Source organism: Lepisosteus platostomus, chromosome 17, assembly GCF_059453375.1.
Source record: "Lepisosteus platostomus isolate fLepPlt1 chromosome 17, fLepPlt1.hap1, whole genome shotgun sequence".
Lineage (NCBI taxonomy): Eukaryota > Metazoa > Chordata > Actinopteri > Semionotiformes > Lepisosteidae > Lepisosteus > Lepisosteus platostomus.
Genome location: NC_142627.1, coordinates 11,711,076 through 11,729,038, shown reverse-complemented (window position 1 = coordinate 11,729,038; position 17,963 = coordinate 11,711,076). Strand labels below are relative to the sequence as shown.

Genomic DNA, 17,963 nt, shown 5'->3' with positions numbered 1-17,963 from the left:
GTTCCATTTGACTTGCCGTAGAAAGACGGACTTTTTCACGGAAGCAGTGGATTGTGGGAGAACCATGTGGATAGGATGAGTATTTGAGAGTACTGTGTAGAGACTGAGTGGTTTTCTTACTATTCGGGTAAATATTTTCTATTTCAAAAACGTTGATTACTGACATTCTCACAGGGCAAATACTTTTAAGCAGTTGTATGTTGAATTAAAATTGCATGGCAGCCAAAAGATAAGTAATACGTGATATGGTACTTTCAATATAATGTTTGTATATGTTTGGTTTGATCAGATGCTGTCTGAAGACGATCGTATTTGTTTAAAAGTAGGAAGTAACGAAAAATAAAATTAACGCTATATTAGTTACAAATGTGCTATAGATATTTCTGTGTTTTCTGTTACATTTTATATATAATTTATAAAAACACGATTTTGTACCGGTGCGAAGTCATTTTCAGACAACAAACGAATTAGGATAAAATAAACTTTATCAGGCGCTTTTGTCTATTATTCTTCGTGAAATATTCCAGTTTATTTTTTTTTCCGTAGGAAAATGATTTTCTTAGATCTCATTATTTATTTTATTTCCATCGTGTGACTGATTATGATGTATAGGACAGGATCCAGTTTGTGCACATGTGAGGTGCACCGCCAACCTGGGTAACGCACAGCAGATCAAGTGTGTGATCGAGTGACCACTTGCTTCTAAGTTGATTTAGGGTGGGATTTTAGTTAGGCTAGATTAAGCATGGCCAAACTGAGATTTAGCCAGATCACTGGTGTTAGCACTTCTTCTGTTGTGAATTGTTCCCTTTGACCTCTAAGAAAGTCGTGAGGACATCAGTTAAATTTCTAATTTAAAGGACACTGCCTCATATAGCACTGCGTAGACTGTGTTTATTTAATCATTTTCTTTTCAGTTTGCAGATCACTTTTCTATTGTCTTCCTGTTGTATTTGAAGTGCAACATGGCCTCCAAAAACAGTGAGAGATCCGATGAGCGATTCAGCCGGATGAAGCAAGACCCACGTTTCTGGGAGATGCCCGAGACGGAGCAGAAGATTAAGATAGACAAGAGGTTTCAATCGATGTTCCATGACAAGAGGTTCAAGCTCAAGTACACAGTGGACAAACGGGGCCGTCCCATTAACCACTCCTCCGCAGAGGACCTGAAACGCTTCTACAAAGTGTCAGACTCAGAAGAGTCCGACCATGAGGAAAAAAAGGCGGCTCAGAAGACAAAGAAGAAGAAACAGAAGTTAAGAGCCAAAGTGGATGTTGAAGGTGATCTGGAGGAAGAAACTGAGCAAGAAAAACCCCAAAATGAGGATAAGAAAAAAGACAGCACGCAACTTGTGGGGAACGTGTCTGAAAAGGCTTCAAGGAATGGAACTGGCAAAAAAAACACTTCACATTTGAGAGATCTCCCTGACAGTGGTGATGGATCTGAGGAAACAGTACAGAAACGCCAAGGATTAAGGGTTTCAGTAGGGCAGAAACACTTGCAGAAGGGTAAAGGAGAGGAGAGCTCAACCCCAGAGAAGCCCACAAAGAAATCAAAAGCAAGAGTGACTGTTTCTGATCCTGAAAAATCAGGTTTGTAAAAGTATATCAGTACTATGATTTTGTACTACTGCCTGTACTACCAGAATTTTTTTTAAACTTGTATTTTCTGCAAAATTACATTTTAAATGTTTACAAACTGGCCTTCCTAAATTTCTCTTCTTAAAGTGAAGTAATTTCTCACTTATTCTCCCTGGTATGCTGTGCATTGGGGTTTTTGGACTGTATATAACTGCTCCTCCACATCACCCAAGTTAATGCTGCACTTCATTAGTGGATGAAGTGAAGTGGGTCCTTTACTAAGTGCAAAACACTTTAAGGTCCTTTGTGGTAAAAAGCTTTATACAAGCACAAGGAATTATTGTTGTATTATTTGATGTTATCGTCATATTCATTTTTTAATTTATGAAAATCTTAGTGAATGAAGAAAAGACTAAGTTCGACACGGATGATGAAGATGACGACTCTGGTGCTGACCTGTCTGAAGTCGAGCAAGACGAGGAGGAGGGGAGCAGCGAGGAGGAGGAGGAGAGCAGCGAGGAGGAGGAGGAGGAAGATGACTCTGATGAGGGGAAGAGCGCGGAGGATTCTGAAGATGAGTCTGAGGAGGAGAGTGACAGCGGTCCTGATCTGGCCCGAGGGAAAGGTAACATTGAGACCAGCTCAGATGAAGACGAGGAGGACGATTTAACAGACCTGGTCCAGCCTGAGGAAGAATTGGAGCATGACTGGGGAGAGCTTTGGAAAGATGCCCCTCGAGGTGACAATGTGAGTTGAAGGAGCTTTTACATATAGGGTTCAGATCATTATCCAGTTACTTTATACAGTTACATATAGACCATCATTGTCCTTTCACTTCTCCAGACTGCAGTTTTCAAAGCGAGAAAACCCTTTATAAATATTAATATGAAAAGACGAATAATGGTTTCCACAGTTGCTCAGCCAGTAAAGGTGCTTGTTTGAATGCAGGTAAAACTCTATAATTCTGATGGCACGGCCTGCCCTTTATTAGTTAGCATTTTGGTAATTTGTTTAGCATTGTTTTGTCTGAACAGCTGGATAGGCTATGATGTGTTTCAATTTCAGCGTAGACATGAGTGATGCTTTTAATATGCAAACTGCATCCATGAGGTATACACCTGCCATAGGACTAGTCCCCTGTTGTTGGGAAAATGTGGATTCTGTACTGTTTTAAGAGATGTATGAGATGTTCGGTGATGTTCTGAATAGGTTACTCGAAGGCTTGCGGTGTGTAACATGGATTGGGACAGACTGAAGGCCAAAGATTTGCTGGCTTTATTCAACTCTTTCAAACCCAAAGGAGGAGTTGTGCTCTCTGTAAAGGTAAGAAACAGTGCCTCCGTACAATGATTCTACTAGCAGCGCATCAGGATTTGTATAGTCAAACCCACTTGCTGGGCGGAAGGCCGATGGGATCCAGGGGAACTGCAGGCAGCGCGCTGACAGGCTGACAGTGCTTTTCATGCAGGGGTTCAAAACCGTAGTAAGCTGGGAACGCCGTTCAGAGATCGTGGTCGCACAGGCTGGGGGTGGGTTAGGATAAAACCAGTGAATCTAAACCAAAGCACAGTTCAAAGCACAATGGGGAATCCAGGAGCCGTGGTCAGAACAAAGCTATGGTCAGGTCCCGGGTAGGACGGCACCAAAGCACGGAGAGAGTCTGAGGCCAAGATCAAGAAATGCAGACAGGGACCGAAGCCATGAGAAACGCAGATCATTACACCGGGTGGGAAATGATCTGCATAGGGTGGTCAGGAAGCTGATTAAGGGCCAGGAGACAAAACCAAAGCTAGGGAGCAAGCTTGAGAACTCAAGAGTCCTTACTCTATATCAGAGCCCAAACATCCCTTAAATATCCCTGAATCACCTGGAGCGGCGAGAAGGTAACCGCCTCCAGGTGATCAGGGTCTGCTGTCCGTTTGCTTAATGGCAACCGGCACCGAGTGACGGGTGAGTGAAGCAGAGGCCAGCTGCCACGCCAGGGCTAGCCCACCCCACAGGGCCACAGCTGGGGCGAGCCTGACAGGCCATTGCACAGTTTGTCATCAAGTGCAAGAGAATTAACTTTCCATTTCCTTTATTCATTCTTAGTTATTCGTGGGTTGCTGTATGTTTGGATGATGTTGCTTTGATTTTGAATTCATGGTGCATTTTAGTGTGTTTAACTTAGTGTCTTTCTTGTATTTTCCAGATCTACCCTTCAGAATTTGGGAAGGAGCGGATGAAAGCCGAGCAGTTGCAGGGACCTTTGGAGCTGGTCATATTGCCCGAGAATCCTGATAAAGACACGGAGGAAGAGAGGTGCTGGGGATGGGGCTTTCAGACTTTTGTACTAATTTGGTTTCTGACCTGAGATGGTGTGTTGTTCCAAAATGTTTAAACACTGCTGTTTCTGCTGCAGGTCCAAATCGAAATGTTTGATGCCTTTAAAGATGTTTTTTGCTTATATTTTCATAGGAGCTGCAGAGTTCTGCACAACACTGCATGCTTTTTGGGGTTCTTTTCCATCTGAACTCTATTTAAACGAATTATTTGCTTTACTGTTGCTGTTTCTCGTTCGTTGTAATGTAAAAATGGTTATGAAACCTGCTGAAAAGCCAGCCTCCAGGATTAGGCCTGTGCTTCCCAAGAGCACATGTGTTGCTGAAGCCACAAGGTGGCAGTGCTCTACTGCTGTACAGCAATTAACAATTCAGACCGATGTTTTTTTATGCAACAGCTGATTAAACCCAGGTAGATATGATACTGTCTGTGATCCTTAATCTGGGTTTTAAAAGCACTGAGGTTTTATAACTGTTCATACCTCATAGCTTTGAGAGAACTGTGGCCCTTGTAGAACATGTCATTTTCTGACCTAGTAGTGCTGTTTTCAGTTCATCAGTGTTTTTGTTTCTGTGATAAGAACTGAGTTTTTGCTGAATTATGTTTTTATTTCATCAACACCCCCACCCCGACCACCACCTCCCATAATAGGTCGCGGTATGGTAGGAGCCATGGCCAATTCTGCGATAAATGTGAAGTCCGTAGACCAGTAGACAGCAGTAATGGCAGAGCAGACCTGGCAGAGGAAGAAGGTGTGATTTGATTTGACAGTGATGTCTTCATGCAGGCTTTATCGTGAGAAAATGAGGGAATACCAGTTCAAGCGCATGAGGTACTTCTACGCTGTGGTGGAATGTGACTCCCCAGAAACTGCAGCTAAGATCTATGAGGAGTGTGATGGCTTTGAATACGAAAGCAGCTGCTCAGTCGTAGACCTCAGGTAAGGAAAAGTGTTTTCTAGCTATACGTTTCTTAGTAAACCCCCAAAGTAAGTGGAGAGCACTGATATTTTTAATGGTGACAAATTCAGAACTGAATACATCTCTGTGTTAGGAAGATTGACAAAGAGTCCTTGATGCTCTGAGTTAAATTTAAAATATCTGGGGCTTAATTCTAGGTTATTAGATGGTTTAAAACATTTAGAAGAGCAGAAAATAGTAAATTTCTGCAGACAATTACAAAAAACAAAACAATCAAGTACTAATAAGAGAGTAAGAATATAACATTTATTCAGCAAATGTGGTTTTGTAGTAGTTCTTTAATGCTTTTCAGGCTGAATTTCAAAGTATGTTTATACTGAACATATTTCACGAATTACAATTGGGAAAGTTTAATCTGTATTCCCTTACGACTGTAGGGGACTCTTTGGTGTGTTATTATGTATTCTGATCTATTTCTGAAAGAGAACTGAGCATTCAGCAGAAATAATACCCTATGTGCGTTGTCCCTGGGCGCCTGGGACAAAATTTAACTCATGTCTCCAGTGAAATGAGAGCAGTGTTCATGGTTATGTGTGGTAATTTACAAAGTCACAGCACAATTGGACTGTTTCAGCATTGCTCTAAATACCACTGCAATGTTCAGGTCAAAACAAAGGTTCATTTTGTAAGCTTCATAGGAAAACTGTCACACCAATCGGTAGCTTATGATGAGCTTCACTTTTCTCTAAATGTGAAATTGCCGGTAAATAATTTGCTCTCAAGTTGTCTGTTTTTAATTTCTCTTAATAATGTTTTCTGTGACGTACTAATCAGAAATATCAGGGAAGCTTTTAAATGGAGGAAGTGAAGCCTGTTTTTTTCCATTGCGGTATAAGTAGGTGAAACATAATTGCTTGATAATTCCTGCGGGTTTCTGACACACCTCCTGAATTATTATGGCTTCTGTTTTCTTTCACAGGTTTATTCCAGACGATATTACATTTGACGAGCAGCCAAAAGATGTTGCGTCAGATGTTGATTTGGCTTCATATACGCCAAAATATTTTAGTTCAACTGCAGTGGCAACTTCAAAGGTAGGGTGGGCAGGAAAACGTGTGAGCTGTTTCAAACGAATAAGAGTCAAGAGCTCTTGATAAACTTACTCATAGAAGACATGAAGCCCTTTGTATCTCTCTGCTAAACTCGGATTATTTCTCCCTAAAAACCTTGGAAGTGCAAAGGAGGACTGATTATTCACAAGAAATGGACCTAAAGGTTGTGTGGTAGTAGACCATCATACCTTTTGTTATGTTTTTGTATTACAGGTAATTGCTGGTATGATAAGTACTTAACAGAGTGAGGTTGACAATTTTGAAAGGGCTCTAATATCATGCCCAGCCTCACTGTGTTGTTAATACTGGGTGTTGCTCCAATAGGTGTGTTAAGTTGAAATTGATACTGCCAAGAGTTGTGTGGATAAAAAAATGTAGGACTGTTACAGATCCCACAGCATGCTGCCAAGGGAGACTTAATTTGCTGGTTTCCAGAATCTTAGGAACTTAATACTGTTAATTCTCACTACACCCACTCTTGCCCTCTCCCCTCCTACTTTTCCACCAGCTGTCCTGTACCCAGACTCCATTCTCCCATGTCCAGGATCCAGTCTTTCTCCACCCTTGCCCTTCGGTGATAAAGTAAATTATCCACAGAAATCCAAATAGTCACTAACCACCTTTCTGCAGTCAGTAGGGTGATGTCTCATCTCTCTAAGTCTTTAACTCTTACACACTTTAGTACCAGTATTCTTGCTTCAGAAATTGGTGTGGCAGTTTGCTAATTGTAGTTATTCACTGTAAAACACACCGACAAAGGATGACATCACTGCTTTGTATGCTATATTAGCTCTGTAATCTTGTCTTGATGTATTGTAGCTTTAGTGTTTTATATTGTTGTGCACTGCACTTGTAGCTTTATGCTTACCTTATCATCATGTTTTTGTGTACTTCTACACAATGAAAATTTGTGTATGTTATATGTCACCCAGGAAGAGGATATCAGCTGCTATTAACAGCCTTGGCTGCTCTTGACTTCTGGTCAGTCTTCAGCACTCAGTGTGGTGCTTTGTCTCGGGAGTCAAGAGTAGCTGTGAGTGGGCAGGTTGAAGTAGGCCTGTGCTGACATAAGGCTTTCCTCTGGCACAGGTGGAGCTGACCTGGGATGAGACAGACCACGAGCGCGTCACCATGCTCAATAGGAAGTTCAAGAAGGATGAGATTATGGATATGGACTTCCAAGCCTACCTGGCTTCCTCTAGTGAGGAAGAGTCAGATCAAGAAGGTAATCTGTTGCAGCAGTTTCAGTCAGGAGAGTTTATGAGCAGTGCTTAAACATCCACTGTAAATGACTTCATCTTACTGAGTTGTTTCTAAAATGTGGAGTTAAGTGATTCATGTGGAACCCATTTTACAAATTTCATACAAAACCATGAATATATTTTTATATACAGTTCGCAAAATATCTAACACATTTTTGTAAAAATGTTTAGAATGTTTTAAACTGAAGTATAAAAACATTAACTAGAGTTTCCTTGTGTTTATTAAGAACCCTGACCTCATCTTACACCGAGACCTATGTAGCATAGCCACAAAAACTGATCTGCACTGTGAAATGGATTAAGATTCCTGTTTCTTCCCTTCTTTAGCTGAGGATGCAGATGATGAAGAGAAGCGGGCAAAGAAAGCCCCAAAAGATGATGCGGAGCAGATTGCAAAGTACCGAGATCTGCTCAGAAGCATTCAAGACAAAGACGGGAAACACCAGGAAAAAGACATGGAAATGGAAATCTCATGGGTTCCAGGTAAACCAGTATCCTCTCCTGATGTGGCTCTTAAGCATTTCAGAATTTCTTTGTCCCAAATTTATTTTCTTTTTTTTATAATGATATCACTGTTCTCAATCTCAGTAGTTCCAGATCCATGAGTAGTGCAAAGGAACATTATCTAATCTAAGGTCAACATTGACATTTCTCTAGTCTAGAGATTAGGTTTGCAAAGAACAGCTGTTTTAATTTAAGAAAATAAACCTTTTGACATTTTTTAATTGCTTATAAAATGAAGTAACTACTTTTAAGGTTACTTCATTTTATAAAGTTTTAAGGTAACTATTTTAAGTTGTGAATTCTGGATTATTTACCTTGGAAGTTAAGGCCTTAAATTTAGGTTGTCTCCCAGTGACAGTCATTAATTGGAAAACATTTTTTTGCTTTTGGAAAAATATTAAATTTCTTTTCATTGACTTTAAATTATATTTAATTAATAGATTTATATGTTTGCCTTGGGGCTATTTCATACTGCTTGAACCTTGATACTGTGATTTATGTCACTGATTTTTTTTATTGAGGATAAGGATGTTTCATCTTAAATGGTTGTGTTGAAATACTATATTCCAAACCTAAGGCAATTTGGCTACTCATCTGTGCAAAAATAAAAAAAGACTTACGCCATTAAAAAAAGTCTAATTAATTTTTCCTTATTGCATCAGATTTACTGGTTTGTTTTCACTCGTATTACCTCAATATCTTGTTTTCTCTGTTTTGTAACAAAACATTTCAGTGGTGGGAATCATAAAGAATGTATTATGAAGATAGTGTTGCTGATAACACAATTTAAAAACAGTTCAGACAGACATGCCATCATATGTTCAATTATATTCTTCATCTAAAATGTTAGTCAAAAGGAAAGTAATCAGGTAATGTTAGTATTCAATTTTTTGGGGGGTTTTAGCTTTCATTATTGTATGTAATGCCAGATTTGGCTTCTTAAATGTTATAGCTTAAAATGAATACTTATCATTAGATGTGGCAGGATTCAGAAAAAATACAGATATTACAGAAAAAAATCCAAGTGGTTTACATTTTTAAAACATGAGAATATGTGCTTTCCTTTAATATTAATTTTTTCACGCAGCTGGCATCTATTAGTCACTCAAACGTGTTTTGTTTTTTTAAAGAGTATGATTCTTTATAAAAAATTTTTTGCATTTTTTCAAATTCTACTGTAATACAATGCTAACATTCTAAAGCCTGTACTGTCAGTACAGGTGAATAGGGCTGGTATTGTCTTACACGTAGGTAATTCATGAGCCCCACGGAGTGCAGCGCTGCTTGAAGCCATAGACCCACTGTAGTGTTGGTAAAGCCTCAGTATGAACTACACTAAGGAATGACGGATCGGGCCCAAAAGAAAGAAAATAATGTACATAAGTGTTGATGTTGAATCCTCTTAAATTAAAAATTAGTTCAAGGTTTTAGTTGTAGTAAAACGAGCTGAAGTTTATTGCTGTTTACCTCAAGTAATGAAATGAAAGGTGAACAAGCATTACAATAGATAGGATCTAGATTATCTGGTGATCGTTTGGGAGACAGTTCTCCAATTCATCTTAATTGGTCTATACGAATATGTACCTACTGAAGTTGCTCATTGGCAATTCAGAAAAAGATAAGGTGTGACAAAATAGGCTCTGATCAGGGGATGGTCCTCCAGTGCAGCTATTCCTACTAAAGAAATGTCTTCTGTTCTTTTATAATTATTGGAAAAGAGGTGAGGGCTTAAGAGAGGAACAGTCTGTTTTAACACTTATAGTTTAATAGCTACAAAGTTTAGATTAGGCTAGAAAGCTTAGGATAGAAAAAAAAATCCCAAATAAGGATATACTGGACAGTAATGTCTGAGCCATAGATGTAATAACAACCAAGCAGGGAGTCTTATGGTTGGTTAGCTAATGATAACATGTAGGTCATGAAAACAGATTGAAAAGTGAATAGTAAACAATTTTAAGAATTTGCATTGGACTTCCCATATGACAGTAGTGTTAACAAAAAGGGTGTATTTAATCTGAAAGCAAGAACTACCTGATATAAACAGCCCTGGAAAAAAGATTGTGTAACTTACTGCTCCGTGTCACAACATAGTTGTTGGACGAGATTTTGTAATCCATACAGAGGAGTGTTGACTATAGTTTGAGCCCAACTTGCAGCTGTTATATAGAGTGTGTTTTAAAATGATATCAAAGCTTACCATGGTTTAACAGCAGTTTTACATTAAAATATTACTATTGCCTTGAAAATTAATATACCAAATAACAGAATGTTTTCATCTTGCCACATAAACATCTGTCTTATCAGGCTCATACTTGTTATTCCTGGAGTGGGTTGAACTTGTGGAAACTGCTGTTTGTTTCATGTCATCTGGATTCTCACTGCAGACATCTTTTTAAAGTTTTCAAGTACAAGATTAATGGTATATAATCCCTAAACGACATGAGCGTACTAAAATATGATTGCTAAGATTAGGTTATAACACTATTTTCTGGCAAGGGCAAATTTAATTTGTCAAATCTCTGTTACTAAATACATACATACAACACGTTTAAGGGTTTTCTTTCAGGATTCCTCTGGGATTTGCTTTGGCAGAACTTTGTGTAATAGCCTGCTGGTTGTTTATTTTTGCATGTAATGAAGGATTTGCAGCAAAGATTTTCACACTAAGCTACTCCACTTCAAGACGTCTTTATGGCAAGCAAAACTTACTTTTGTGCTGTAAAAACATCACTTCTTATCTTGTGCTTTAGGAAGTGGTCAGGAAGATTGCGGCTCTAAAATATTAAATAAAGAAGTGTGGATCCTGTTGCACAGTTTAAGGGGAGACAGATGGCTCAATGGATTAAAGTTAATCGATCTTCACTTCTTCACAATCTTCAAGTATTCTTTTCTTATATAAGTCAAGATCTTAGTCCCCAAATTCCCCTGATCTTAATAAAACTCAAACAGTTTGGATTTATTTTGGAAGGTCAAATTCCTCACAGTTTGTATGTTCTCCCCGTGTGTGCTTTAGTTTCTTCCAGGTGCTCTGGTTTCCTCCCATAGCCCACAAATATACTGGTAGATTAACTGGCTTCTGGTAGAGTTGGCCTTAAGTGTGAGTTTATGCGTGACTGTGTTTGTGTGTCTGCCTGCTATGGACTGGTGCACTGCCGAAGGTGTATCCTGCCTTGCGCCCATTGCTTGCTGGGATGGGCTCTGGCTTATCCGTGGCCCTTAATTAATTGGGGAAAAAATGGTTAGAAAATAGATGGATGGATAATTCCTCACACAAACTGACAAAGCATTAACAAGAAAGGAGTCCTGACCCCTGGTAGCTGGTGGGGTCATGCCGTGAGCTGACCAAGTTCATTAGAGAATATGTGAGAGTGGGTTTTAGCTCTCCGAGAATTTGCCATTTAATGATGGTCTGAGATTGGATGTGTCTTTCCCTCTGCAGACTCCTGTAGAGCCTAAATGTTCTAAAGAGAAATGGACAGTAAAAACATAGAAAGTTCAGTGCACGGTACAGTTTATGGCTTTCTCTAATCATGGTCCTTGTTGTTTTATTTTAGTGTTAGATTGTAAAGACAGATTTACTAAGTATTTCATATGCTTTTTAAACTATGTGTTCTTCATGGTTTTAGTTATTTTGCTGTCGTGTTAAGCTTTTCTATTCATAGTTTTACATAACTATTTTCAAATCATGCTAAGCAGTCCTGCAAATGGATAAAAACTGGCATGAATTTTTGTGGGTATTGTGGGTATTCATGTAAATATATTAATCAAAATCCTCTGCCAAATTCACGAACCATAGCTAACCATAGAACAGTCATATCTAACTGAATCCTGGATATCAAAAATGAAAAATGTCTAACTGCCTAGAAGATTGCTTCAGTGTTGCTATTGCCTTGAAAATTAATCTTCGGAACTTAATTGATTTTGGGATTCCGCTGGGTACTCAGCAGTTGTGGAAGGGAAGAATTTCCAGTTTCGAAATTTCCTTTTCAGCCTCTGGTTTTCTTTGTTTTTGTTCAGATGTGCCCGTTTGACAGATTGATAGCTGTGATATAAAGGACATGTTTTCTGGAGTGGACATTGTTTGAAGTAGAAGTTCTCTCACTACCCACTGTCGTTTTCGTTTTTCTTTTCTTTTGTGTGCGTGTGAGATTTCAGGACTCAAAGAGACAGCTGAGCAGCTTGTGAAGAGGAAGCTGGAAGGAAAGGATAAACTGACTCCATGGGAAGAGTATTTGGAGAAGAAGAAAGAAAAGAAAAAACAAAAGAAGATGGAAGGGACAAAGGTAAACATCCCGAGAAATGTAACACCACTGAAAGTGATGCAATGAGGATCTAGAAAGCAGTGGTAAAAAAGGTATCCTGCAGTGCCCACAGGTGGCTAAACAAGTAAAAGCACTTGTAGTTTGAGTTCTCAGATCCCAAAAACAAGCTGAACTATCACTGTAGTATCACTGCCTGACCAAGGCCAGTGGGAAACATGCTGCTTTGTTGCACAGCATTGACTCTTTTGACATGTGGTATGGGATCTCGCAGAGTTTAAGGGGATTAATCGTTTGTTTAAAGGCTAATTGATATTGTCCCTTCACTTTGTTGCAGAATGGCTAGAATGTTTTCAGAGTTAGAAAGTACTCCCAAGGGGAGCTCTCACTAAAATTTGTTGCCTAGCCTTGTCGGAAAAAAAGCCTTGTCCTTAATTATGTATCTGTGATCTTTAAAGGCTGATTGAGTTCATTACAGATTAAAGAGATTGCCTCCTTTCCAGCTCCCTTTGCAGAATTTTCATAGAACACAAAGTTGAGATGAACTATAGCTCTGGAATGCCCTTCAAAAGTGTCTGTTTGCATAGAAACCGTGTGCCACACTGAGATCACCCCTTGAAATCCAGAACTTCAGTACTACTCCTAACGGCCTTGTGCATACTTTCATCAGGCTCCGAGAGCCAAAATAAACATCATTACCAAGCCTATATGATTAAAGAAAATAAGCTTGTTGTTGGTCCACCCAGAGCCTTTTACCTTTGATCACTTGGCTGGCTTACAGATGCAGAGTTCTGGGAGCATTTTTGTGCTGCTGGAAATTCTGTTTTCACAACAAATGTTTCTGCTTATGAACACAGTGTAGGCATGGTAGTTACTCTCAACTCCAATGTGGCTATTTCCATTTTGAATTGTTAAAATTTCTTCACAAGATGTGTTTTAAATAACACCAGAAAGTGGGTCTCTGTCTAGTTGATTTAGGCTAGACTACATCCATGTTATTGTTACATTTAAAGCTATAAATTAAGTTAAAGTAAAACTTATATTATTTAACTTTTTTTTTCTTTTAAGAATGTCCTAGAAAAAGAGAAGGCCTCAGCAGTTAAATAACTCTTAAAAAGACCTAAAAAGGGTTTTTTGTTAATCTGAAGATGTAAAATTTTACTAGTTAAAAATAATCACCTTTTATACAGTGGCATTAAAAAAGTAAAATGTGTATTGGAAATAATAGTGTTTGTTGCCTCCCAGTATTAAGTATGACTTTAAGGAACTGTCAGCACAGCTCAGAACATGTGACTTGGTGTTGCAGGCTGCTGTTGGATCTGATCTCAGTGATGATGACCTGCCTCCTGATGTTGACCTTGATGACCCTTATTTTGCTGACGAACTGGAAAAAGGAGGTGAGATCTGCTGGGAACTGCTTGGTCAACCTTCCCATCCCTGCTTTGGTTTTGATAGATAAACCTTTTTAATACAATTTTCCATAAACACTGGTGCTTATTGACTAAAGTATATGATTTGTAACGAAACTACGGACAGTACATGTTGTGAAAGCATTTATCTTCTAGCACCAATATATGATTAGTACTTTAAAAATGAACAGGCTTCAAAAGGAAATACAGACCTGCTGGAAGATAGCAGTGAGGGTTTAACATCTGTGTACTTACCTGTCTTGTGCCAGGAACAGCGCTGAAGAATAAAAGCAAGGCTAAGAAGAATAAAAAATCCAGGGAGGAGGAGAGAACTCCAGAAGAAGAGGCAGAGCTAGAAAAACAAAGGGTAATGTTATAGTCAAGCTTTACATTTTCCTGGCATTAAATGACTGCAGCTGAAAAGTGTTACAGAAATACTACTATCCACAAAATGTTCATGTAAAGCTAAAAAAATTCTACAGGAGTAAATAAGAAATGCTGTTATATGAAGATAAAAAACCTTACTGTCGTGGATCTGTTACGCGTGCAGTGTTAACACCAGTTGATCTTCAAATGGATACACCCAGACTTCTTTTAACTCATTTTCTTTAAATGAAAAATCAGTACCACAAAGCATGTGAGTGGTTACCCACATTTCGAATAACGAAAGCCAACGGTGAAACTGTAAAGAAGCGATACAAAGAACAATTTCGAAACCCCCCCACCACCAAATGTAGAGAGTGAAGAGGAAGGTACGACTCGTTTCATAACATAACGTGTTAAAAGCAAATGCAAAGCCTATGGAGTGGCAGCAGAGACAGTGTATGTGTGATAGAGCTCACAGCATATTGCTCTGTGCATTCTTCGCCATTGTGTGTGCTCTTACTTTGCAGAAGATTATTAGACTGTATCATCACACCGTAAAGGTGTTTATGAAAATTATTTTTTTTATTACACAATTACACAAAAAGCAAATGAAGTGGTTACTGTACAGCCCTATACTTAGGTTTTATTAAACTAATTACTGTAAATAAGCAGTTTTTTCATGAATAAAATTCACAAACCACAGTATAAATGTAAGTTATTATTATTTCTTTTGTAATTTATTTGTGAAAAAAAGTAAAAGAAGGGCTGACATTTTCGGGGTCTGAACTGTAATTTTTCCCTGTAAGAAACAATGGAATTTGTTTTTCTTTTTATGAATTTTCGCTATATCGAAGAGTTTCTGGGAACAAATTACTTTTGTAAAAACAGGTACGAGTGTATTGGATTGCATCGGCCACCTAATTTTCACACCTAGTTCTAGAGAAAAACCCCACGAGGTTTGTACAAGGAGGGACAGAAGGATGTTAATGATATTAAATTAAGGAGGTGTGCCTCTACTGTATGTTCACAGGCTGAAATGGCTTTACTGATGGATGACGATGAGGATGAGAACCGAAAGCATTTCAACTACGACAAGATCGTGGAGCAGCAGAACCTGAGCAAGAAAAAGAAGAAGAAGCTCTTGAAAAAGAACGAGCTCCTGGAAGAAGATAACTTTGAGGTTAGAGCCTTTATCCTTTCTTATTGAATTATATTTCTTATTCATTGGTACAGCCAAATATTTCATTGATTTACCTTTATTAGGATATAAATTTGTATTTGTGAGATGGAAGCATATGTAACATATTTTTTGTATGATATTATCCATGCTACAGCTGTATATATGTTTGTATAATTGTTCTTGAGGCCTGTAGCAACAGTATCTTGCATTACCACCAAAGATTTGTAAACCTTTTGAAAACATTTTACATATTGCTGTGCACTTAAAGTAGTTTATTTAAACCGTCCATTTGCTGTAAATAAGACGCATCTCAGTTAAATTTCGCAATAAATGTTGCCAGATGTTCGGTGGAAGATATTATCTGCTTTAGTGCAGTGAATTGGAAACAGTTAATGAGAAAATTAAATGGGGCAATAAGCACTGTACTTGAAGCTTAATTTAACCTCTTTGTTTGACTGCTTATTGTCCTGATTCATATTGCATTAGTAAAATGATAATTGGAGCTTTTTTTTGACTGGTAAAAAAAAACAGTAACCCTTTGCAGAAAAGTAAGTTAATCTGAATTTGGATGGTGCAGCACTAAAAGCTAACCTGTTCTTACCTTGGTTGCAGGTTGATGTGCAAGATCCCCGGTTCCAGGCAATGTATACCTCCCACCTGTTCAATCTGGACCCCTCTGAGGCCGCCTTCAGGAAGACCAAGGCCACCCAGAGCATCGTGGAGGAGAAGAGGCGCCGCAGGGAGGAGGCTGCCCAGAGGAAGGAGAGGGAGCTGGAACAGGAGAGCCCTAGCAAGCTAAAGGCAGGCTCCAAGACAACTATGGACCCAGGACTCTCCATGCTCGTGAGATCCATCAAGAGCAAAACCGAGCAGTTTCAGGCGAGAAAAAAGCAGAAAACAAAGTAGTTGTGGACAGAGAAGGGAAAAAAGGGAGAAAAAGTATGGCATGATATACTGTATCTTAACATGGTTAAGCTCTGGCTCTTTGAGGACAAGGGAGCTGGAGATAAAAATCTGTGGCCTTCTCTCTTGGTTGGCATACCCATTATTACAGCAACGCTGATTTCAATGAGTTTTTTCCACTGACGGGGATAACAGAAGGTCTTGCGTATGAGAAAGCCTCTAACAATTCAAGTAAAACTAAACAAGATGTCATTTTAACTTAAAACAAAAAGCTCTAATTTGAAAATGTCCCATTGACATTATAATTTTTGGACATGAAGATGACAATATATAATGTAAGTGTCATGTAAGTAAAGCCTTTTGAAGTGAAACCCCAATGGAATGTGGTGGTATAAGTGCTTTCTTTGAAGCCGCCAATGTGAACAGCTCAAACTTCGGATGATGACTTTAATGTTGTATAAAAGACTCTCTGTGCTCTTGTTTTGGCTTCAGTTTGGCCTGAAAGGCAAATTAGTTGAGTTTATATCTTTCCAGAGCATGCAGACAACAACCAAAGTCACGAATCTTTTAAACAAACAGTTGGCCAGCAGTGAAGAAGAAAAATGACAAAGCCCGTAGGACAAACCTAGAGAATTTTGAGAGCTTGCTCAGAATTGCAAGATGCTTTGCAGCAAAAAAGAGTGATCTACACTAATCATTTTAAACTAATGTTTTATTATTTTAACTTGGAGCCCATGTTAATATCCCAGAGTACTTTCTCATGTCATTTGCTGAACCACTTCAGGTACACAAGTCCACTTCTTAAGAAGAGTGTTGCGGTAATTCCCTTAGAATCATGCCGGCAGTATTTTACTTTTGATCTTTTACGAGACAAAACTGGTGTCTGTAAATATGACAAAAGACAGCTCTTTTAGAGACTTTATAATTTGGTACATAATATTATTTTGGTTATGTGAAAGATTTTGACTGTTTAAACATTTTACAATATTCTTGATAATTTAAGTTTGACTGCTGACTTAACATGGTAGCCTTGTAGCTTAACATTTGTTATAAGGGACTCTATCCAAGACTTCTATTGTCTGAAGTACTTTTTTGATACTTACCAACATAAAGCATAAATCACTTTAAAAGATTGTTTACCACCCTGTAATTTGATCCAACATAAAACACCCTAGCACTATAGTCCTGTATCTGAGGAGCTATTCACTGCATTTTACAAGAAAATCTTTGTGTGGTGCATCTTTTTTCTCCTTTCATAATTGTGAGCTGTAGTCCACAACAGGAGTAAAAGTATTTTGTAAACTAAACATGTTCATTATAATTAATGAAGTGAAACTGTGGCACTCATCCTACTATAAAAAGCTTTCTCTAAGAATGAGGAAAATTATTTGACTCCAGTTGTTCAATTGATTAACCAGGAATAAGTGTCTAAACATTAAGTTCTTAAATTTGTCAAAGAATACAAATGTTAAACTACCTGTGAAATCTAGACGTTTGGGTTTTTTTTCTACTGAACTATAAATGCATCTTACAATTAAAAATGGTTACATCTCAATAGCCTTGAGCAAAGGTCAAAGATCAGTTAATGCACAGATGCGCACTGAAGTGTTTCCTTCATAAATTGCTTATAAAACCTAGGTCCTCACAGACATCTGTTTTTGAACACATGATATGACTTCACTTGGAGAAATTGTTTAGATAACCTGGGTTTTTTTTTTTCCCCATCTCTGTGACATATTGTGCTATGGATATCTGGGAGGCAGGTCCCAAGGTTAATAGATGCTCAGAATGTCCCAGATCTGGCACTAGCTCCACATGTACAGATTAAATCAGTGTAATTGCTTTGCTTCTACTTAATATACAATAATCCTGGCATTTACGTCCGATCTAAAAGAGAAAAGAAGGGGTTTGTTTGGTGAATGGATCTCAGTGGCTGCAGATCTAACGTGTAACAATCTTTTCTTCTCTTTTTTTTTCCACTTGTAATCATTGGTGGGGAACCTCTAAGCCATACGTTTTATAGCTGCGACTCGAGCTGTAGAGACATTTATATGCCATTATCTACATCTACACTGGGATTGTTATTCGCACTGTTCTCTCAGGATGTGTACAGGACAATAGACAGAACTTTCACACAATCGGCAC

The 17,963-nt window shown here is 38.5% G+C and overlaps 1 protein-coding gene across 2 annotated transcripts; it reads left to right on the top strand.

The window, feature by feature from the left end:
- The first annotated feature begins 15 nt into the window (after positions 1–15).
- Positions 16–17,303, top strand: esf1 (ESF1 nucleolar pre-rRNA processing protein). Of its 2 annotated transcripts, none has more exons than XM_088610233.1 (14): positions 16–127; positions 918–1,593; positions 1,988–2,328; positions 2,791–2,904; positions 3,773–3,882; positions 4,691–4,843; positions 5,803–5,917; positions 7,025–7,160; positions 7,525–7,680; positions 11,857–11,984; positions 13,267–13,357; positions 13,639–13,736; positions 14,766–14,915; positions 15,528–17,303. In XM_088610233.1, exons 2-14 carry the CDS (start codon positions 966–968, stop codon positions 15,819–15,821), a joined length of 2,514 nt encoding a protein of 837 aa, XP_088466359.1. In that variant the 5' UTR covers positions 16–127; positions 918–965; the 3' UTR covers positions 15,822–17,303. The 2 variants fall into 2 exon arrangements, with proteins under 2 accessions (XP_088466359.1, XP_088466358.1); XM_088610232.1 differs by having other exon boundaries at positions 1,979–2,328.
- Positions 17,304–17,963: the final 660 nt, after the last annotated feature.